At 31.4% G+C, this 24,260-nt stretch overlaps 2 protein-coding genes across 3 annotated transcripts in view; one reads left to right on the forward strand and one right to left on the reverse strand.

Moving 5' to 3' along the window:
- Positions 1-24,260, reverse strand: part of LOC130443051 (potassium channel subfamily K member 18) — a 100,781-nt gene that overhangs the window by 63,721 nt on the left and 12,800 nt on the right. For both annotated transcript variants that reach the window (XM_056777496.1, XM_056777495.1), the window contains 2 exons: positions 23,959-24,099; positions 22,779-22,953 (listed from right to left, as the gene is read on the reverse strand). In XM_056777496.1, the coding sequence (XP_056633474.1) occupies positions 22,779-22,953; positions 23,959-24,099 (316 nt within the window). The remainder of the gene's footprint in view (positions 1-22,778; positions 22,954-23,958; positions 24,100-24,260) is intronic.
- Positions 8,545-18,904, forward strand: LOC130443052 (gamma-glutamyl hydrolase-like). The gene is made up of 4 exons (XM_056777497.1): positions 8,545-8,740; positions 11,405-11,455; positions 14,616-14,842; positions 17,721-18,904. Exons 1-4 carry the CDS (start codon positions 8,571-8,573, stop codon positions 18,209-18,211), a joined length of 939 nt encoding a protein of 312 aa, XP_056633475.1. The 5' UTR covers positions 8,545-8,570; the 3' UTR covers positions 18,212-18,904.

The raw sequence follows: 24,260 nt of genomic DNA on the forward strand, positions 1-24,260 counted from the left end.
CTGTCCCTAGGAAGAAAAGAAGTGAACAATAAGAAAAAGAGGAAGAAAGAGGAGAGAAATTCCTCTCTCTCTCTCTCTCTCTCTCTGTGTTCTTCATAATTATGAGACACAATGAGAAGAGAATGCTGCGTGAGAATGTATTATTTCTCTTCATGACAACCCTTTTGCAACGTGTATAAACAGTAAATTTTAATCAGTATCATAGCTTTTAAATTCAAGCTTCTCTCACTAATCATGAAAAATCTGTAATGGGATCGTGATATTTGATTTTTATACCAAAAAATTATCACAATCAAAAAAATTCAATAGCGACGGTTCAGTAGATGATTTCGTTTCCATATTGAGAAGCATAGCGCAATAATTCGGTGATAAATGATGCTAGCATTAATAAATTTTAATAACAACAAAGCCGTTGAAAAATAAAGCGTGACGAGGGTTGATACGTCGATCGAATATGATCGTGTAAGCATACGAAGGACCACGCGTTACTGTTTCAAACTATAAATCACATCATTGTAACTTTGGACACGAGTCTGTGTACTACAAGCTATTATATATTTGCATAGATTTTACTGGTACAACATTGAAGATACCGGTGTTATAAAAATATTTGGTATAATTCATGATACAGGCTACGAACATTTGAAAAAAAATATTTAACTGAAATGAAAGCGGAAACTTTTCCGTTATTTGTACCTACTCTAATACCACATTTTATTGTGTCAAATCATTATGATAATAATAATAATGCGCAGCAAGTAAGCGTCCAATCAATTATTTTTTCGACATAACACGTCTATTATTTACTGATATCTATCTAGAGTTTAGACTATTTAAGTAAAGATCCAATATATCGAGAAAGGCATTTTCATAAAAGGATATTTGCAACTATCCAACGGAGATAACGTACAGACGATGGAAAACGGAGAAACAAATACCTGAGATTTCAGCAGGTTATTTGGCTACCAGTAGGCAAAAGCTAAAATTTAGGATCAATACATAAAATGAGTAAAATCATTTATGACATCCAAATTAAAGACAGGCAACTCAGTACAGGCAATCAATACCTATATCACGACTGTTTTGACGTACTCTTTTGAAATCATGACAATGGACAAAAACAATTCTAAAAGGAACTTAGAGATTCCCACGAACAATGATAATGAAGAACAGTAACTACAATCCGAAATCATCCGCTATTAGAACATCTCATAGATAAGAAGGCGAAAAAGGCTTTATGAACCTTGTCATCCTACTCTATCGACAGGTAATGAAACTACGCGAATTATTTTACAGGAAATCAGAAACCTCAGCCCTACATTGGATTATATTCAAGGCGAAACGTTGTCTCACGAGAATCTGACTTCAAATCAGTATTAGACATCTATTAAGTTACTGATCCATTTACTCCACCTGTATAATAGATTCTGTTTCCCTGGTGCGTCTCCGCAAGGAAATCTTTAACTTGAAATTGTTAAAGGCCGCTTGACGTGGGGCAAGATATTATGTGGAATTCTTTCAAGGTCAAAATATTGCATAGATGAATATTGCACGTCGCGTGTCTCTTGTTATTGCATTATGGCTGCTATTCATAAAAATTCAAGTGAGTTAAACCAATACCTCACCTAAAATTTTATTCATTATTTTGTGACCGGCTTAACAATAATGATTACAAACTAAGTAAGTAAGTAACGAAGTGAAAAAGTGGTGAGTGGATAACTGTGAGTAATAATGTCTACTAGTGCTTTGGTTTTGTAACCTGATGGGTAAATTGGTTGTTAATCAAAAAGTAACCAGTCCCTTGAATTGCAGTTTGAAAGAGAAGTGAGCAGACTTTGAATTTATACAAACACATACATTCCAAGTGGAATTGGGCCGTGAATCACTACATCGCATCACGTATAAGGATCATCTGTTTGTTTTACGTGATAAATATTCAAGTTTTCACTATCTTCTTTCATTTGGTATTTCCGTCTCGTGTTTGGTCGTCCTCTTGGCATACCTTTTATTGATCTTTCTTGTTTTTTAATCATACAATCTAGCTGCCGTGTCTCTACATATCCTTTCTCTACAGACTGTTATAAGAAGATTATATATGTTACCAAAAATTACACATGAATTGTCTTTATCCATTCAAGGTGGGTTGAAAATTAACCCATCACCTCAGATTTACACAAATCGAAGTTTAAACGATTAAAATAGAAACTTTAAAAGTGATTTGCTTGAAGTTTTTCCTTCTTAAGAAAGTTATTTCACGGATCCACGTTTCCCAAGTGACACACCGCCATTTGCAAATAGCTAACTACATTAAAACTTTATTGAGGGTGTAGCGGTATTGTTTAAGTCAAAACAAGAATTGTTTCGGATGTAAATTGTTCCCAAATTCCAGGGATAACAAAGTTAAGAACAACTCTAGTGAAATATAAAAGTGGAAAAAATTACTGACATACCTCGACAGTTATTAGATTTAGAAATCGCTAGGGTTGATTTCGAGTTTAAATTAAGAACCTTTTATGGATGCCGCACACACTACAAAATTACCAATTTAGTCAGACAAAAGTCAAGTGAAAAGTTTGGATTTTCTGACTGCTTGAACTTTTTATTGTTAAATGGTAAGACGCTTAGTATTAATATTTCACGCCATATCTTGTTATACGTAATGTAATGTTTTTCTTATTTTGTTCGTACGATTTCTATTCGTGCAATCAATAAATAGACACTGTCTCTCAAATTCTTAATTTATTCAAATACTTTTCACTACACTAGACTAATTTATATAATTTACTTATCACTCTCACTAAACTAACAAATATTTTTTTCAAATTCTTTGATAACTATTTATTATGACTATTTATTATAAACTAATCTAACTGCGCTACACAAATTCCTTATATATATCACAAGTAAATTCTCAAAACTTCTAGAAAATGGAGAAACAGAACAAAGAAAAAAATAGAACTCGATCGAAATTATTCAGAAGAAACAACGTAAATAAACCAACTTCTGTAATAAAAACTTATATAAAACAAACATCAAACGGATTCCGCGGTTTATGAAAAGTATGTCAAATGTGCCATGTGTCTTCGCCGAATTTTAGAATTCCACCACATCTAGATAAGACCGGATCCAGGGCAGAAGCGCGTTCGTAACAATAAATAGTAAATGACTGAATTATTTCTGTTCACACAAGTGTCTAATCACCAATAGTGGGATTATTTTTATTCGATGACCATTTATTATGTTCAAGGTGTGTGCAGCGCAGTATTTTCGTTTTCATTTAACAAGGGTGTTGGTTAAACAGTGAAGACATTATATCTCCATACTCGTTATTGAATGAACATTACAATCTAGCTGTAGAGTTAGCTTAGCATTTTGTATATTCTGCCTCTATTCAATAATGAAAAACTATAAGCTCTTAAACTACCCTAAGAATATGTAAAATTAGTTGCATCAATCCTTCTAGTCCTTAAAGGTTAAAAAGAGGTTTTGCAATGTCTCGCGTTTCGGGTGATACCTACATTATTTTTTCCAGAAACGACTAAGGAGGAGGAATGGTTTTGGAAAGTGATTCAAGTTTCTCGAAAAAAAAAAAAAAGAAAAAAAGAAACACCAAGACTTCTTGCTGAAACCTATTCTTAATCATGCTCATATTGATAATCTAGAAGTCTAGAGAATCTAGAAGAGATTGGGACTTTAAAAATTAGAATCTCTTGTCTTTTGAATGCTCTAGTGATAAAACAAATACACGTCTAAAATTGAAGGGATCTGCTTATGTAGATTTGTATTCATTCAACAATAACGTTCAGATTATGAAAAATTAATGAAGAAAATTGAGTAAAGAGGAAACTATAAATAAAGATTTTCGTTATTTCAGGGGAAGGAATACAAGAAAACTTGTTTACAATGCACTACTCCTAAAAAACAATTATCCTTATAAAATTTTTCTTTCCATATTTTTCCGTGATATGAGATCCCAAATGTTAAATATGAACAATTTTCATAATTTTTAGAGAGATAGATATAAGTTTTATTGTCAAGAGAAAATTTTACAATTTAATGGACAAAGCGACACCATTTTATATTAGATAGTGTTAAATGACAATTTGGCTTAATAATAATTATGAAACATAATACAATATCTTATTTCATACTGAAGTGAATTATGCCAGCCTATGGTAGATTGTAGAATTCTGCCATAGAATAACAAGGACTTTCAAGAAGAAATGCCTTTGTCAATCTCCTGAATCGTTTAAATGTATTTGCCACTTTTAATTCTAAAGGTAGCTGATTGAATATTTTTTTGGCATTTGAGATTATGAAATCCTGTACCAGATCAGAAGAAATTTTTCCTTCTAGTAGGGTAACTATGAAGAGGTTTCTCAATTAAATTGTGAAATTGTTTGCGAACCAAACAAACTGATTCTAAAATGTAAAGAGCCGGGAAAGTTCAAATTTTGTATCATTGCAATGCGTCCTTCTACTTCAACCATGAAGGTAATGAACGGCTCTTTTTTGTGATTTGAAGACAGATTCGAAGATATGCAAACTACAAGACCTCCAGAAAGGTAATTGAGCTGCTTTAACACAAATTTATTGGATAAACAAGCAGAGGATAATTTTTTCGCCAAGGTCTCTACATTTACAGACCATTAAAGGGCACCGTCAATATATACTCTAAGAAACTTGATCGAATTTGAGGATCTTATTAAGTCATTGTTGAGTTTTAGAGGTTATAAAACACATTTGTATGATGAGACTGAAGTTTTCTCAGTGTTTGATCTTTACCCATGGTGGAATGTAAAGTAAGTCTGTGACATCATTCATGAATACCAAAAAAATAACTTGATCGAAAACTGGCCCTTAGGTACACCAATGCCAAATGGTTAAATTACACCATAAACTTTACCATTAGCTCGCACCAGTACTACATTCAAGGTAAGATACAAACCATTTTGGAAGAATATCTTTGATACCATAATAATATTTTTTTTAATCAGAATTTCATGGTCAGCACAATCGAAAGCGCTAGCAAAATCACAAGAAACGGAAACCGTATACAATTTATTATTAAGTGAGATATATTATCCATTAAAAACAGAAATCATAGCGTCATTAGGGCATTTATTAGGTAGAAAACCAAATTGTTGAGCTTTCAAGATTTTACGCTTAAAAAGAAAAGGAAATAGAAGGTTTTTCATTAGTCTTTTAATTATCTTCGATAAGATTGGTAATAATGTCCACCTAAATTGGTCTTATTTTCCACTGTGCGCTGTACCAAAAATAACGAACAGTATTTAGTTTATAAATATTTGATAATAAACCCGATATTCGACGATATTCAGCATGTTTTATATTCTATTAATTATAGTTTAGATTACGAATGATAATTAATTTATATTTTATTATACCCATAAAATTGAAGTTATTCTTTAAACATGATGACACAACCTGTATCTCCTAACGTAAGTAATACAAACAAAATAAACAGACGCTATTTTTATGTCTTATCAATAACAACATAATCGTTTGTATTTGAGAACAGGCGCGTATTTGGTGATATATTCAGAGTCTGTAATTGTGAATAATTTCAATAGTTTTGTATTAATTTTTATTTTGAGAACTGCTAGTTGAGTCCAGTACTAAAAGTGAACCAAACAAATATGCTTATATCAAAATAATAACCATTTTCTTCCAGGAATCAACATCATTAATAAAATTATTGCAAGTAATTGTATTAAAATTATGAGTAAAAAAATGTTTCCTCATACTAGGATGAAATTTCTAGAATCGTTGTTAAATATCAAATCGAACATAAAATTTACTACTACAAACACAGCAATGTTAATAATTACATTTTCTAACGTGTTTATCGATAACAAAGTCAACGTTTTCCAATCAATTATGTTGTAGAAGTAATTAGTATGTTCAAAATATTTCTAGTAGCTGAAATGGCAATAAAAACAGTGCCTGGAATTCTCAGGATCGATCAATTTAGCGGAGATTATAAGAATTTAGGATTCAACTTGGATGAAGAGAAATAATGGCTATTCTGAAATATTCCAATTTTTTCATTTCCCCCCAAATTGAAATTTTCAAATGATTTTAAAGAGTTTTATGGAAATTGAGAATATATATATATATATATATATCTATATATATATATATATATATATATATATATATATATATATATATATATATATATATATATATATATATATGTCTTATAAACTGATGGATTGAGTATAACAACAAATTCGTCATTTACAATCACATGAAATTAAAAAACAAACCAATAATTTCAATGAATATTCAATTATCGTCATTCCTCAAAGAACTTATGTAACACAAAGAATCAATATATGAAATAGATATCAATGATGTTTTGATGTATAATAGAGAGAGGTAAATTTCTCTAGTATTTGGTTTTGTGATGTACATGTGTGAAAAGTCTACAATGTTTGTGATGGCTTTAATTGACAGGGATCTTCGTCTTCTATTTCAAGAGATCCCAGGTGTAGTGCTCTGGAGTTCCTTAGTGTTTCACACTTCGAGAGAATGTGGATAGAGGTTTCGGCCTCTGTGCAACAAAACCTGCACGCCGCATTATCTGCTAGGTCTATCGTCTTCAGGTGTTTGTTTAGACGACAGTGTCCCGATAGAACTCCTGTTAGTATTCGTAGATTGTTCTTACTTAGGTTGATACATTCAACAGATCTACTCTGGTTATAGTTTCCTAGAAGAGTTTTTGTGGTTTTGTGGAACACTTGGTAATACTGTAATCTAAATATAATATAGGGTGGACCATAAATGTTTGCATTTCTGTAACAATTCTAGGAAAGGAATCGCCCGAAAAGAAATGTCGCGTTTACTCTCGCACAGTTTACCGCTTATTAAAAATTTAGTCACAATTGATCTCTTCACAACGCACGTTCCGTATGGAACAATAATTATTAAGTCATTACTTGCCATATATTTCGATCGTGTTGAAAATTATACAATATCAATCAGTGTTCGTTTAATTGAATCATTCTTAAATGCTTAATCATTCTTAAAATTTCGAAGCAACTCGCAGGACTATAGAAATCAGTAGGAAAGTAAAAGGCAGCAGGAGGAGCGAAGGCACCGGGAACTAGTATGTGTGGGACGTTCGAAGAACAAATTTGGATCTTTAATAAAATTTTCCCACTTCCAATTGAATGAACATGGCCATAAACAAAATAGATTTCAAAGTAGACAACCATAAATTAAAATACGAAAGACCTTTACATTTTCCAAAAGTAACGGCAATATGTTCAAAGGGCATAATGGACCATCACTTTTCGGAACATGGATGTGGCCTGTTAGGAACCATTAGCTTTACAGAATTTGTGATAATTCTACCAGATTTTTTTCAACCAAGTTAATTAATTTTGATAATAAAACATTGATGAAGCAAGATGGCTCATCCTGTTATACATCCCACGAGAGATAGAGATAAAATCAAACACAGAGAAAGAGGCATGGAATTAGAATTGTACTATAGAAATAGAGAGAAAGAACATCGGCTTCCACTCTCTACATATCTCTTTCTTCTCGCTATTTAAATAGTGTTTCATTTAGAATAGAGTAGAAAGAATCGAGATTGATGTTCTTTCTCTTTTTATCAGCAGTTCTAGCCAATTTGAACAAGCTTTCATTCTTCAATTCTAACCCGATGTAATTAAAACCTCTCCCTTTTTTCTTTTGTTGGAAAATTGAAACAAAATAACATAAGTCTTATAATAGTTTACTAGACTTTTTCAACATTCTTTTTCAAGCTTATTGTTCGTAATTTATCCAGATAATAATAACCAGATATTTAAGTAACGACACTTTCCCCTGTGAACTGAGAAATATCCTTTTCGAGTGTAGATAATAAATTATATAATGAAGCATTCAACAATTAGTAAAGAGTTTAATTTCATTACCCAAATTAAAGGATAAAATCCAATATCTCTAACGGTAAACTGAAGCCGAAGCTTTTCACAAAATATGAAACTTGTTTACCTAATATTTTCTAATGTTTATTTCGTTTTAAAACATTAAAAAAAATTTGCAGTTTTTTCTAAGCCGAGGGATTTTGAATCATTAAACAATTAAGATGATCCAAGTGATCCATTTGAAATAACAAAGTTTATTATTTTTCCGGAAAAAGGAATGATCTGACAACAATGTAAATACCACCATAATACCGGCTGTGTCACAAGAACCTTGACAACAAAAATTGATAAAAATCGCACAAACCGTTTTCGATATAATTGAGGCGTTCCATACATAAAACTCACTCATATGATCATTTGTCCTTCATACAGGATGAAATATTTTTTATTTGGAATAGCATTCTCATGTTATGTCATTAGTCACTTTTATAGTTGAGTAAATGAGGAAATCATATAAAAATGATTGCCTTCTCACAAGAAACATTTGTCTGCAATTAAAAATTATTTTACGTTAATCCAGAATACAGACCTGCTACCATATTATTTTGCAATTGTTTAAATATCATCTAGGGATTAGAACATTTAGTTCGTTCGTGACAAACCGATAAAATGTTGAAATCAATTTGGATTCTATCAGTTTTCCATCTATGTAGTGCTACAAATACTCCAGTTATTGGAATATTAGCACAACCCACCACTGAATACGGGTTTGATACATTCATAGCAGCTTCTTACGTTAAATTTGTGGAATTGGCTGGAGCCACAGTGATACCAGTTTGGTAATTATATTTTATATTGGAATGAAAAGTGTCACTATATTTGTATAAAAATGTAGTTTTCTAGTTCAGTATTATGAAGAAATGTAACAATGTGTTGAACCGTTTACTTAATTCAAAAATTGGATTCAAGTAATTCATCTCATCAATGTAATTGTCTCTTGACTTTTGATTCAATACAATAAACCAATCTGTCAAAAAGAAATTTTGTCTGCAGATATTAATACAAAATGACAAAAATCTTGTTAAAGACTAAAATTGTAGAGAGGAACAGATGAGATTCTTAAGATACTGGTCTACTATAGACCTATTGCTCATACTAAAATGATTATTGAAGAGATCCCGTCTACCTTTTTTGCTGATTTAACAATGTTTTTGGACCAAGTCTTAGTTTCAAAGTAGTAACATTCCCGGGAATTACACATAACACTAAGCATTCAAACAAACTTTCAATAAAATTAATCACGCAAGCATCTACAAACAACAACAGGAATTTGCGCAACAGTATCATGCTCAGTCCTCTAGTATTTAACACAATTTTTGACGAATTTATGAAAGTAGTTGCTGATGATGGATCAGGATATCGAATACACGGGAATACACAAAATCTGTATTCTATGCATACCGACGTTGCTTAGTGCGAAAGATGCCTTCCAAAATGTTAAAAGACAAGGATTAGATGATTTAAACAACTTATTTTCAACTAATACATCGATGCTTTTGGCTACAACAAATGAGCTCTAGCGATGCAAATTGATAATAGGAAACCAGTTGAATCAAATCATGATACACTGGGTGCTAATCAAGTTTTGAGATAGACGAATGGATACAAATATATAAATGTGGCTTTATTGTTTTTCAAAATATTCTCCGTTAAGATCAATACACTTTTACATGCGTTCGAACCAATTATCGAAGCATGATTTCCATTCTTTTTGAGGTACCTCTAAAACATGTGATTTGAACCGCTTCTTCAGATGTAAAAAAACGGGGACGTGCAATTTGTTTTGATCTGCGAGAATAAGAAGAAATAATTGTCTGCCAAACAAGAACCTTACGTCGAATGAACCCTCAATGTTTTTGTTTGAACTGATGTGTGAGAACTCGCATTGTTGTTGAGAATGATTCGTTTTCTGCGTTTGGTTTCCCTGAGTTTTTCGAACACCTCTAGCATGCTGACGTACTATTCAGAATTAACTGCTCTACGTTGCTCTGATGGAATGGTGGCGCTATGTCCAGTGACCCAAATCCAGCTGTGGTGTCTTGTAAGATCTATACAGTCCATTGTTGTTTAGTTTAGTTGTTAGTTTAGTTCATATGCATAGCTCCTGTTACTATCTTATAGACGTCTTTTGAAGTACTGCGATTGAATTTTTGACAGTCAAATTTCAAAGTAATATTGAATAAATACGAGTGGAAGTAATGCGCAAGTATGCCTCAATCTCATGGTAATTATGTTACATGACGTTCTTAAAATATCAGTTTACGCACAACCTGTAGCAAAGTGGAATCACGATTTCATTCGAAAAACCAGCGAGATGGTGGCTCGAGATGGTGCTTCATCACTAAAAGTCGAAACGAGTTGATCGGCACACTGCTGTGATTTAATTCTATTTTTTGACCTAGATGTATGTTTAAAGTATCTGTACACAACTCGTATGATATCTCACGAGTGAAATCACTACCAGTGGGTGAAAAAAACCGGCTCAATATTAGGATACCTTGAATATCCTATTCGAAATATACTTGCCCATCCAAAATATGTGCAGGACCATTGACATACTAAGAACAGCTGAAATAGAAATCCTAAACGTTATGTACATGGACCAACAGGCAGAGAAAGATGTCAAATAGACAATGACTAAGATAGATGAGGTATATAATATGATAAACCCTACGGAAGAGGTTGGCCACTATAATACTGGCAAAACAATTGACAATTTGAATCAGATTAAACGCTAATACACATTAAGTAAACCTGCAAAACTTATTATTAACAAGATGAGAAATGAGTGCAAAGATTGAATAACAGGGTCTAATAATAAGCTCTTGTCATTTGGGCTTCTTTTCACTAAAATTAAGCCTCCTGTATCTTGAAACATTTTTGGTATCTATCATGCAGACGATTGCTCATATTCAGTGCGACAGATGGTACGAAGACCATTATATTCAACTATTTTTAGAAAAGATGATCTTGCATAACAATTTTCCAATTTTTTTGTATCCGGTAGTGGTTATGAATGATCCACCTGAATATTTGTCTGTACACGACTTTCTACCGTATTCAAACTCACGATAACACCTTCTAAACGCAAATCTTCAGAACACCGCGTGGTGCTCAACATAATTTAATTTTTTATGACTCGTATTGTAAAAGGCTCAGTTTCTAGCGTGAGTATATAAATAATAGAATACAATGTGACATGATGATAGATAGATGTTTTAATTCATGAATAGGTCAGAAAAGGAGTTAAGAGATATGTCGTGAAAGAACTTTTACTGACACTGCTATCAACGAGACACGGTCATGAAAAGTAATATTTTGTAAAAATTAGTCATGTTTCACTTTGCATAAACTCTCTGTCATATTTTTCCCATGGAATGTGATTTGATGCATGTCGAAGAAGTGTTTTGTTTTTTTATTTAACACAACTTTACAATTTTCAGGACTAATCAATCAACAGACTATTATGAAAGAGTGATTAACTATACAAATGGGTAAGTATAATTCATAGTGAAATGGAAATTGAAGATAATGCAGTAAATGATCCTTTTAATACGTATCTGACAAAGGATTTGAATAAAGGACTTAATTGATACACAGTGAGATCCCAAAGTAACCGATAAATCCTTTTTCTACCCAATTCTGAAACAGGTCAAATTTTCTATGTTACTGTACTTTTTAAATGAAATTAGTCACCTGTCTCTCCAGCCCTTTTGGGATAATACCCTTATCAATAGGGATTTTAAATAGGAAGAGGTAATAATACTTCGTTTGAGAATGTTTTTTCAATTCTCTATTCAGCAATATATTACTTTTAGATAAGAGGAAAATCAATTTTCAGTTATATAATTTGTATGAAAATTCATGGCGCCAGGAATTTGATCGAATTTGAGATGATTAGCTATATTAACAATAATTATAGACTTCATAATAAGCTCATACTACTCTTGATAAATAAATATATCTACAATCATTCAATTAATTAGTTCGGTGATTTAAGTCACCAATATTAATCAATTCACTCTTGAAGTTTCGTTATTTGGAATAACCCCACAAAAAATAATCCATTAATACACATCAATAATCTGGCCTTGAGAGATTGAATGTTTAATTGTTAGCTCACCAGAGATGGGGGGCTAAAGGTCAAACTTTAATGTTATTATATAAATTGCTTATTAGATCTTTATCAGACTGAGGTTTTTAACAGCAAAATCGTCAAATTAAGCCTTCAAAACTACACCAGTTAAAAGTCTACTGTGGATATTAGGAGAGTCACCCTTAAGTCTAATGCGAAAACTAAACTTATAATATACAGTTAATCTTCTTGCCAATTAATCAACAATCCAACAATTGAGTATGCTCATTCAACTAAATTAGGAGGATTTTTTAATGGAAGACCAAGGACATCATAACATTTTCATGATAGGATTAATACATTCTCTTAATAAATTGAATTCTGTCCACCAACAGTTCACCCACTTGCCACCTATAACATAGAGCCTTGGTTGGTAAAGATTCCAAATTCCGATGAAACCCTAAAATGCTCTATAAACAAAATACAAACCAAGTTTTTATGAGATCCAAGTTTATCGAGAATCTGGAAGCTTACAAAATATATTGAGATACTTCTAAATCGATCGTAGGTATAGGAGCAGCTGTCGTAACTGATTCAAGAAACTTCCATCCTACACAATTATTTTCTCAGCAGAACTGTTCGCCATATATCAAGCCCTAACACATATAAACCAAAGTAGTCACCAAAACAATTCCCTCATCATCACAGTTCCCTCCACTCTTTACAAACAATTTACTCAAAACACCCTTTACTTCATCCCTAGGGTAGCGTACTTGCTCTATATGTTGTATACTATTGGCATCCCTGAACTTGAACACCACACAGTAGCTACTTTCACTGATAACACGACAGTTAGGGCCGTGGTAGATACCCACGAAGAAGCTATTGAAAAGTTACATATATCCATCGACCAAATTAGCAGCTGCACCAAGATATATCTATTAAAATGAATGACAATAAATCTACTCACAACAACTTTACGAATCAAAAAGAAAGAGACTTTTCAATCAGAATGAATAATGTTAATATTAATATGCTAATACAATAAAATAACGGGGTATGACACTCTACGTGAAATATGTGCAAATTGTATTTAAGGGGTGAAAACTACCACTTATCGAAAAATACCAATATTATAGTTTTTCGTACTTTTTGTCAATTCAAATGTTTTTCGTTTAGTCAATATAAATATCTAACATATTCTATAATAGAAAAGTATCAACCCTTAAAAATCTTTAAAAACTACCCTCTGATGAAAATAATATAAGAAAAAATCTTTTAACTATATAAAACATCACAATTTCATTTTTGCTGTGAAAAATTCATAGTATTTCATTAAAATTTAATGAGCAAAACAAAATTTTTTGGAAAATCAAAAAAAGTTATTATTTAATGCTCATTTCTTATCTTATCTTTCTTATCTCTTAAAAACCAAACTTTCAGATTTGAATAACATCCAAATAAAGTATTTGGTACGAGGAACAAGATTAATTTTGATTTTCAATGAAACGGCATTAGTTTTGGTGCAATTTTTTAGCTTCGACTATTTATATATTCTATTTGAAATTTCAGTCGAAACGACTTTTATCAGTAGTCACTTGAAAGGTTTTTCAAGCTCTTTAAAGAAAATTCTATGACTTTTTGTAGAAGAATGTACCCTTCTCCCTTTATTTGAGGTTAAATGCTCAATTAAGCAAAACAAAAGCTATTCAAGTATCTATAACTTACTTTAGGTAGAACATTAAGATCTTAATTTGTTTGTTTTTTTATAAGCTTCATTTCTATTCATTATACTTTTTTCAATAAAATGCATCATTACAGAGTTATACGTAAAAAACTATTAAAAAATCAGAAAAAATTGTCGTAAACCAGGTATTAAAACCTTTTATGAAAAAAGTAACTCTGTAGTTGGTGTACACCTACAATATACAGTCGACTCGTGCTGTTATTTGTTATGCCACCGCAAACTTCACTTTTATAGGATACTAAGGGTAAGCTTCCCTTGTCTATTGTGAATTACGCGTATTCTAATTTTTATAATTTTGTTTTGCATGTTGATCGTTCTGTATAGAGTAAACGTTGTTTCAATGAAAAAAAGAATAGTTTTGGGTAACTTTAAATTCCTTAAATATCTTAGGAAATTCCAATTCACAATCACAATCATCGTCATAAGAATTTTCAATCCACATGTTTCACTCGCATAATTACTACAACAACTGTCTCTGTTGTTGAGTTTCATGGGTTTTCTCAACATTTAACATGTAGCCAATTCCTTTTCTTTATCCACTTTGGGGTGAATCGGTGACGGTACGACATCCATTTCGTTTTTATGTTTTATAATACTTATAGAAGATTGAGGTTTACAAATTACTTTTTATTGAATATTTTATATTTCTAAAGATGCGTTTCTATTCCAACAACTAATATTATTATCGCAATTTCACTACTTTGAAATAACTACTAATCCAGTCAATTCTACTCCTATTTGTAGTAGTAACGTGTATTTCCAGAGGAAATCAATGGTTTTATCCAATATTAAAACATATTCCCATCTATTTCTACATATTTACCAATTTCAGATTACTCTTTCCGGGAGGTGATGCGTCTTTCGTTGAACCTGGAGGTTATGGAGATACATCGAGAAAATTATACCAACTAGCCAAAAAATCCAATGACAACGGAAATTTTTATCCCATATGGGCTACTTGTTTAGGATTTGAAGTAATTCCTTATGCGGAAATAGGTCAAGATCTTAGAGTCAACTGCTCAGTTGAAGTTAGAGGATGGCCGTTGGAAATGACCAAAGGTACAATTCAAAATTTTCTCAAAACTGGAACATTCACATTACATCTATTTTCTTAATTTTCTCACAATAATCTCAAATAAATGAAATAATGGATGATCCATTATTAACATTCGCAATATTGCTCCCGATACATTATTTTTGGAGATGATGATATTTAAAATATAGAGTTTAAAGACCTTAAAAAGCTTCCATTCTTAAAATATATGCTCCCTCAGCATCACGCAATTCCGTTCAGATCTCGATAATGCTCACTACTCATTAATTGTATCATCAGTATCGTCTCACTTATTTGTGTCAAACGTAGGTCTTCCCAGTCTTCTCGTAAGGCTCAAAATCATAGACATTTAGGGCTGAGGAGCGCAAATATATCGATTCATTTGAAATGTGGTGCTACAGGAGATTGTTTAGAATTCTCTGGACTGTCTAGAGAACTAATTATTAACCTCACACTATATCATTATACTGCAATCGCTATAGTGTTTTATTTTCTCGCAATTGTCCTCAAATTTGGAGTTTATTACGGAGCAATTATCCACACAACCTTAAAGAGAGAGAATGAGAGAAATGCTTTATTGTCTAAAAATTGTTACAAAAATAAAGATAAAACAAATAAAATAAAATTCCAATATACAGAATAAAACCACGATGAATAACAAAATTATAGGTAATGATTAGTATATAAATCCACGGCAAAATTAAACCAGTATGCAGCATGGTCGGAATTGAATACTATTATTAGAACAGAGTGGAAGGCACTTTCCAGAAAATATACCCTCAAGTTAAAACGAAATATGGGAAAAGATGATATCGATTTGATCTCAATTGGCAAGTGATTGTGCATTTTTTTTGCATTGTAAAATATTGAGCTCTTAACTAATTCTGATCGTGGAGTATGTAGCCCCGTGTTCATAAGTGAATAGCAGTGCAGCGTGTTTTCTGAAATTGGAGAAGCGATCTTACGAATTAGACGAACGGATTCAAAGATGAATAAGGAAGGAAGTGTCAGAATTTTGAATCTTTTAAAGGAGTCCTGCTGTTTGCGATATTTTTGACACGCCGCTAAAAACTAGATGAAAATATGAACAAGCTTATAATGATGGAAGAAGTGGAAGAACTACCCCTCCACGTCTGGTTACACCAGACTGAATAACAAGATATATGAAAGGACACAATAAAAAAAGCAAAAGTGATTTTCCAAAGAGGTGAATGATGACTGAGAAAACGAGCAGAGAGAGATAGAGAGATGTTACTGATCATACTCATATTTATTATTTGCCTTCAAAATTAATTACACATACACAAAATTCACAAAAAATTTAACGTAGAACATCACTATTAATAATATAAACAATTCCGGTATTGCTTGATGAAATCCCTATCAACAATCTTCCAAAAACAATCACCTGATCACTTGCAATGACACGAATAACGACGCTTTAATCTACGACGAAAATGTTAATCCCGTTGATTATTATCTACTCTAGACATGCCGATACCTTCAAATTGGATTATACACATTGATAACGTTTCATTTCGTGCCTAACCCTTATCAATCGCTTAAAAAAAATTTAAGCGGTACAAAAATAAACCAAACAAATTAAGAAAAACCTGCGATGGAAGTGAAAAATAACTAATTTAATTAAATATAATATTTTATCAATATTTTTGAAACTTCCTTAACGTATAGTCTTTGGAGATGAAGTAAAAGTAAAAGATTTTGTCTAATTTCAAAAATATTGAACAGTTTTTGTTAGAATCCATTCATTTTTTCATTTACTAGTAGTTAATCTCTTTACAAGTGAGATTGAAATGTGGGAAAATCATCATTTCAATCACCATATCGTGTCAAAAGTGACCAAATCAAAAATTTATGAAAATGAGCTGATATGCTCAAGTCAATTATGACTGCCAACTCCACTATAAAAAAAAATTGCCCATGTCAAGATATAAATTAAAAATGTTATTTCAACAAAAACAACAAAAGTGACGAAGTCGTAAGAAACATGGTCTATACGGTTTAAAATGACTAAGTTGTCTTGATTTTTGTATGATTACACTTTGCAACTCAAAGATACGAAATAAAAATTTCAGTTCAATGCTTTTAATTGTCTATTTGATACTTTTTCTTCATGAGTACTTTTTCTTATACCAATAGTGTGCGATGGTGGTAATCTTAATTGGAAAAAGTCTGAGATAAAGTCAAGAAAATGGAATAGTTCTAGTGACCAAGTCAAATGTCCCCCCTTCAATTCCAAACCCCTCTTATTGTGAAACTAAATTATATATATAAAATTGAAAAACTAAAGCAGCAGAAGAAGAAAAATGTCACTTTGGTCACTTTTGGCAGTACACCCCCGATATATTTGTCACATTCATTTTTCATAAACAAATACAAAAAATTTCACTTTATACTCTTAAATTAGAAAATAGTTATATATGCCACAAGTGGGTAAAGTAATACTTTTTTTCACGAGTAGGACGGCGATGCCTACGAGTGAAAAAACAGTTACTTCACACACCAGTTTCATACAATTTTTTTTTCTACGTCCGTAAACAACAATTCGACAAAGCTCTTATAAATTTTTATTTTGCAATAGTGATATTAAAAGTACAACTATCAGCATTATTGATGTGGAGTGAAGAAGAAGTTACATTACATTTGGTACTTGAATTGGCATGAGTAAGAAAGCGTTCACAGCCCACTATTTTGATAAAACAATTTCATAATTACGTTAAAAAATGACACGTTACGGCACTTTTTTAACGCTAAAGCGTGAAAAAATGAACCGCTACGGTGCTTTTTTTTCATCAATATTATAACGGACGTGGAAAATATAATTTTTTTCAGTGAATCTGATAACAACATGTTTTATTTCAGATTTTAAAAACAGCAGTCTTTTTGAAAACATACCGGAAAGAATATACCAAATACTAACTACTCAAAATGTCACCTTCAATTTCCATAGTTTTTGTTTGACAGAAGAAGTATTAAAAACATATGGTCTGCTTTCAGAGTGGCATATTTTATCAACTAACACTGACGAAAAGGGTCTAAAGTACATTTCCACGATGGAAAACAGGAAATATCCAATATACGGTGTTCAGTATCATCCGGAAAAACACGGATTCGAATTCGCACCACATTATAACTTTCCACATACTGCAGATAGCATAGCAATGATGCAATATTTTGGTAATTTTTTCGTAAACGAGGCACGAAAAAATAACAATACATTTCCTAGTGATAAAATAAAGCTCAATTCTATGATTTATAATTATTGTACCAAATTTTCTGGTTTGGATGATAATTATTACTTTTTAATGTACGGATTTTATCCGAATGATTATATAAGTAATCAATTAGAATAAATATATTGAGTAATTTTGAACTAAAATATATTAGGTGGTAAATATAAATAATATATACACAAGGTGTAGGAAGTTTATTCTAGCATTAGCGGTTGAGATAGCTTCTTAATGGTTTTTAAGTAAATTAATTAGACATGATTAGACATTTGATAAATAAAAACAATGATTAATAATCACTACACGTACTCTATTATAGATAAACACGCTGCAAAGGAACAAGTATAAAGTGTTAAGTGAAGCCACGAAAACAAAAAAATCGCATATCAAATAACTATGCTACGCTCGGTAAATAAATATCAACATTAGAAGATTCAGTGAATACATACAGCACTGCTTGAAATAGGGTTAAAAAGTGAAATATTATATGTCAAAAAAAGTTATTCCAATTTTAACAAGTCCATCTAGCAGTCCAGAGTCGATTGAAACCTTTTGGCATAACATGAGGGAAAAATTCAAAATCAAAACCCGCAGAAACCGTTGCACAAATTCTCTTCAAGGAACTTAGAATAATGTACACTATAAGACAGCGTTGGATAGTATTATGCGAAGATGAATACAAGTTGTAATTAGACACAGTGGTGATTTGATTTAATCTAATTTCGTTGATTTTTAAAAATAGAGATTCCTCTTATTCCTAAAATAGATGTTTTTAGCTATGTTATAGACATATTACATTAAAATTGATTGAATCAATATATGTTATCAGAATTCTTTTAAATGCTTTCATAGTTGATCTAAGATATTAGTTGATATTAAGATAGCCTACAGTGAAACCCTTAAAATTTAATCTATTTTAACTAAAATAGAAGAACAAACACCAATCAATAAATTGCCCAGCATAGTATATGGAATACCTTGATGAAATTGTGACAAAAAGTACAATGGTTAGTTGAAAAAGTCACTCATCAATCGGATAACCTCCCACAAGAGGGATAGCAGATTACGAGTATATCCTAATAGATATTTATTAGCGACTCATTCATAAATTAACTAATCAATATTGAACATCAGTCACTACAATCTATCCTTATCTAACCTATAAAAATTTAACGTCATTAATATTCTAACCAATTGAAAATTAAAAAAAATTCCTGTAGTAACCAGAATCAATATTTCAATCAATCAAAATTTCTTCCATACCTCATTCTGAATATAGAATTTTGAATCCCATGAATTTCAAGGTGTTACAAGAATTATTACAATTCAAAGCCAGCTCAAATCTTGAATTATTATTGAAAATAAATTTTATTATTGTTATACATTTATACATATTTCTTATATTGTGCTTGACCATATTTTCAGTCCCAGACTATGAATACATAAGTATTCGAAAGCTCGGAATATATTAGAGTTAGTACAGTTTGGTGCTTAATCTACTTTGGTATTTCATGGCCAATAGGAAAACGCTCGTTTCTTGTGGTGAGTCAATCCACGTTTTATTAATTTCTTTTAAAATTAGTTCATTGCAGGTTTTGGCTTCGTTCACTATTTTTCTTCATTTTTTTTTTATCCTAGGTATTAGACCACCATCCAAGGACTCTCATTTTGATTGGATCATTTGCTACTTTACCTTCCCATTGGCTTTTTGTTCTTCCTCTGAACCACTTTCCTAAGGACTTCCATTCACTTATCCACTCAAGTCTACTACTAATTTTCATTCGTTTTATGTGTCCTATGAATCGTAGTATTCGCTACGATTTTATAATTCTAGTGATAGTTTCTTCATTCAAGCTTTCTTTAATTTGAGCGTTCATAAGAATTCTATATTGTGCGTCACCTAACTTTTTGGGTCCAAATATTCTTCGTATCATTTTCCTTAAGAAGTTGCTAAGTTTTAATGACAACAATACTTTCTTAGAATTCCCTTTGCAGAAAAATATATTCTGAATTTTTCATCTTTACATATAGTATAGAAAATAATTGTAAATAAATCATCAACATAATTGAAATTGCGCGTTCGAAAAGTCTACTTCTAAGATGTAGATGTCATAAAGTGTTACCTCGAAGGAAATATAATATATATATATATATATATATATATATATATATATATATATATATATATAATAGTATATTATTCACGAGTGTAAAATAAAGGTTTTTATTCCCGAGGGGAAGTGAAAATTTACTTACTAATTTTTTTGTGTAACTAAATTGAAAATATTTAGTATTGTTTTACATGCTAAAATTATCAAAACTGATTTTTTGTATAAAAACTGTAAAGCTAAATAAAGAAAGCATCCAACAGCAGTGATTTGAGATTCAATAATTACTGCCGTGATTGCATGGCAGTAGTAAAAAGTTCAACATTCCTAATTTAATCTCAGAAAAGCGAGGTTTGGTTAATTAAATCTTAGGAAGAAGTATTAGCAACCCTTGACACATTACGTGTTTAGGAACTTTCAATGAAAAATCCATATGGCTTCCAATAATTTCTTTTCGCCTTGGTCTTTGATTCTTCTTTTTTATATTCGCCAGATTAAAAAATGATTGTCTGATCAGAAAGTAGTTCGTTATGATTTGTTTGTAGGAAAATCTTTATGTGGAATATGGTTTGTTTCATAAATGGTCCTGATGTAGAAGCGTTTTTCCTCTGTTGGCCTGGAATTGGTATATTTTTTGTGTTGAAAGATTTTGACGACGCGTTGTGTGTCCGCTATCTATAGCGCATGGTGTTAGATTTAGGAATTAAACAAAAAAACAATACAGAATGGCTCGACGGACCAAAGAAATTTTAGAGTGTATTCTCTATGCGGAATTGCGCAAAGGCGGGTACAGCTGTGGATATCGTTGGCCATTTGGCTGTTCAAATAATTCACCAGGATTCAAAAAATTCACAGAATACTTGTAACAATAACAGACAGGTGCATAGTTAATATGGAAACGGTTTTCTTGAACAAATGTGGTAATTTTTTATGATTGTTATCGTTCTCTCTGCCAAAGTGCAAAGTCAACAAGTATCAAATTGAAATTTCATTTGGTTTTTCATTGCAAGTGTGCTTTCAATCGGCGTTAAGATACCCATCTTGAAGATAACTTTTTCACATATAGTGTAAAACATAGCGTACGGTAATTTGTTTTATGAAAGTTTTTTTAATGGTTTTCATCTGTTCTTTCTTAGCCTTCGCAATGTTAGGAATGATGTCTGAACGTTTTTCTCACAGCACATCTCTAGATTTTCGGAAATCTAGTTAGTAACGCAGTAGTGGACCAACAATATTTAGAAGCCAAGAACTCGCTTAAATGAAACGACTTTTAACACATCGCGATATCACATTGACAAAAGAAGTTGCTTATTTCTAGTACCTCTTTATAAAATTTATGAATTTCAAAGAAAACTAATGTACAAATAAAAGAATTTGTTTTTTAATCATTTTAGTTTTACTCGAGGTAAATATAGGATATTTCAGCTCATTTCCCTCAAATTCGTCTAAATTTTTCATGCTTTCACTTTATTTCATTAACAAAAAATGTGCTCACTGGTTACATAATATTTTGTGACGAGAGAGGCATTCTTTTGTATCTTGTTAACAGGCACGTATAGCAAATAAAATTTTTCAAACGAACCTTAAAACCGTCGCTCTAGGCGGAATTTTCACCTACTTCATAATTAATGTTCTTTTTTAATGAAATCCCGTTAAACTTTTCATAATAAAATTGAATGGAACAACTGAATAATGTTTAGAATTGCGACTCAATTATAATTGGATCTACGAAATTTGAATACCCACATAGGATTAAATAGTAGCTAAGAAAATTACAAAGAAAAGATTAGGTGTACAAATTGTTTAGTCAATTTGAAAGCACATTTTTTAAGCGAAAATAATCTGAAAATGCTACAGAATGTGAAAATTTAATAAACAAAGTTGAGTACCTCTTTAAGAATCATACTCGATTTCTAATACTACAGTAAATCACATCTTGATCTTTTCCACTTTAATATTATATACAATTTACTGAAAAATGAACAATTCACTTAATCAATTCATAGCTTTCTCATGATTCTGGAGAAAATTCAATGATATTTTTCTGTTTACAAAAAACAAAGATGCATTACACGCATGCATATAAATTTGTGCTATTTACGGTAATAGGGCAAAGTAAATAACATCTTATTATTGTAATCTCTTAAACTCTCCCACTGAAATATCTAAGAAAAATTTTCAGAACCTGCCCAGAGCTTTGAGAGTACCCGGCTGCTATCAAATTACACAGGCCTACAATGATTTTGGTGTCGCTAAAAGTGAAACAGATTTCAAGTACGTTCGGTACCCTGATAAAAAATTGAGACTCACTTTTTTAATGCTACGTGTAGTTTTCGAGATTTCGCAAGGGTAAACAAATCAAAAAACACTTGATAAATTTATTAAAAAAAATAAAAGAACATATAATTCAATCTACAAGATAGTTCAGAAGCTATGGTACCGATATCGAACTAGCCAAGCCAAGCCAAGAAATTATTGTTGCGTTGAATAATTTTGATATATGTGTAACTCCATAACGATCAACTCATAGTTACATGGATTGCTGAATATCAAGCAAATACGCATATCAAACAAAGACTTACCAATTGTAGTTATCACAGTTAAGGAATATAGAAAAGCACCAGCAAAACTCCACTGACTAGAAGAATCTGCGTCATCAGTCCCATCGTATCCTTTCTTGATGAATTTAACTATAATAGTTTGATATTTTTCCAGAACTTCTGAAATACGTTTATGATATTCTTTCTCGTCCAATATCTACAATATACATAACAGACATTAACTTGAATTCATCTAATCGAATAAGAAATTCAAAAGCAAAGTTATAAGATCAAAAAAGACGTTTCTAAAGACGAAGTAACGATTTGTATTTGAAACAGACACATTCTAAAGTCTAATGATAATTATAACTTCCAAATGTAAGTGATGGTTTTTGTGGAAAAACCGGAGTATAAAGACAATTTACGGTACTCTTTAAAAAGCGTAAGTTTCCAAAGATCCATGACAGTCTGTCTTTGTATGCTGGAGAGCCAAAATAACCAACATTATGGACAGAATAATTGCGATATACAGAGTTATAGTCATACAGAGTAACATTTTGAAGACATTTTTTTAACATTTTTTTAAATTTTATAAGACCCAGAAAAGGACGAAAAAAAAATTCTCTCAAAGTTAAGATTATTTGATAGTAATATAAAATATGGGTATGGGACCAAAACTTGGCCAAATAATAGAAATATGTTCCAGAAAGCTCAAATGTGTATCAACAGGTGCCTACGAGCAAAATTTTTTAACCAAATAGTATAACACCTTGGGAGTTTACTGGAAGAAGACGTAACGATTATGAAGTGAAAATAGAGTTGAATAATCCATACTGTACGCAAACCAGCATGAAACATTTAATTATATTACGACAGGCAAAAATAAAAGTATCTGTACGAACATGAAGTAGAACTATCGAGGAAGTACTACAACACATAAACTTAACATAGAAAGAAGCTACAGAAATAGCCAAAAACTGAAGAAAATGGAGAGACCTCGTTAACAAAATTGCTATATGACGATAATGATGCTCTGATAGAAAATTTTTCCATTTTTCCGCATACTATATTATAATTAAAGAAATATTTCTTATTATTCTGTGACTGAATTTGTTCAAATATCCATGAACTCGAAAAGATAGCAGCATTGACCCTCAGGTATAACCAACACAATGGAAGATACTTTGGCATGGCTTTTCAAAATTACCTAATTATTACTTACCTTCTTATTTAGCTCATAAGTTATATTCCACAATTCATCGGCGTATTTAGATCTGTTGTTCTTCAGTTCTTCTTTCATTTTCAGCGGTTGTTTTCCTTCTATAGCCATGAAAATGAAAGATCCTGCTATAGTATATCCTACCTAAAAAAATCAATTTGGAAATAATTGGTGCTTGGAGAGAACGATCTAGTTGGAAAGAAAATTTGTATCGAGTGTTCCAATGTAAATGACTATCGGTCATGTATCAAAAAGATCAAAATCAAATATCGCCTCGAAAAAAAAACCTGAAATTTAATTCAAGT

The sequence above is a fragment of the Diorhabda sublineata genome, chromosome 4, assembly GCF_026230105.1.
Source record: "Diorhabda sublineata isolate icDioSubl1.1 chromosome 4, icDioSubl1.1, whole genome shotgun sequence".
NCBI classification, from domain to species: Eukaryota; Metazoa; Arthropoda; class Insecta; order Coleoptera; family Chrysomelidae; genus Diorhabda; species Diorhabda sublineata.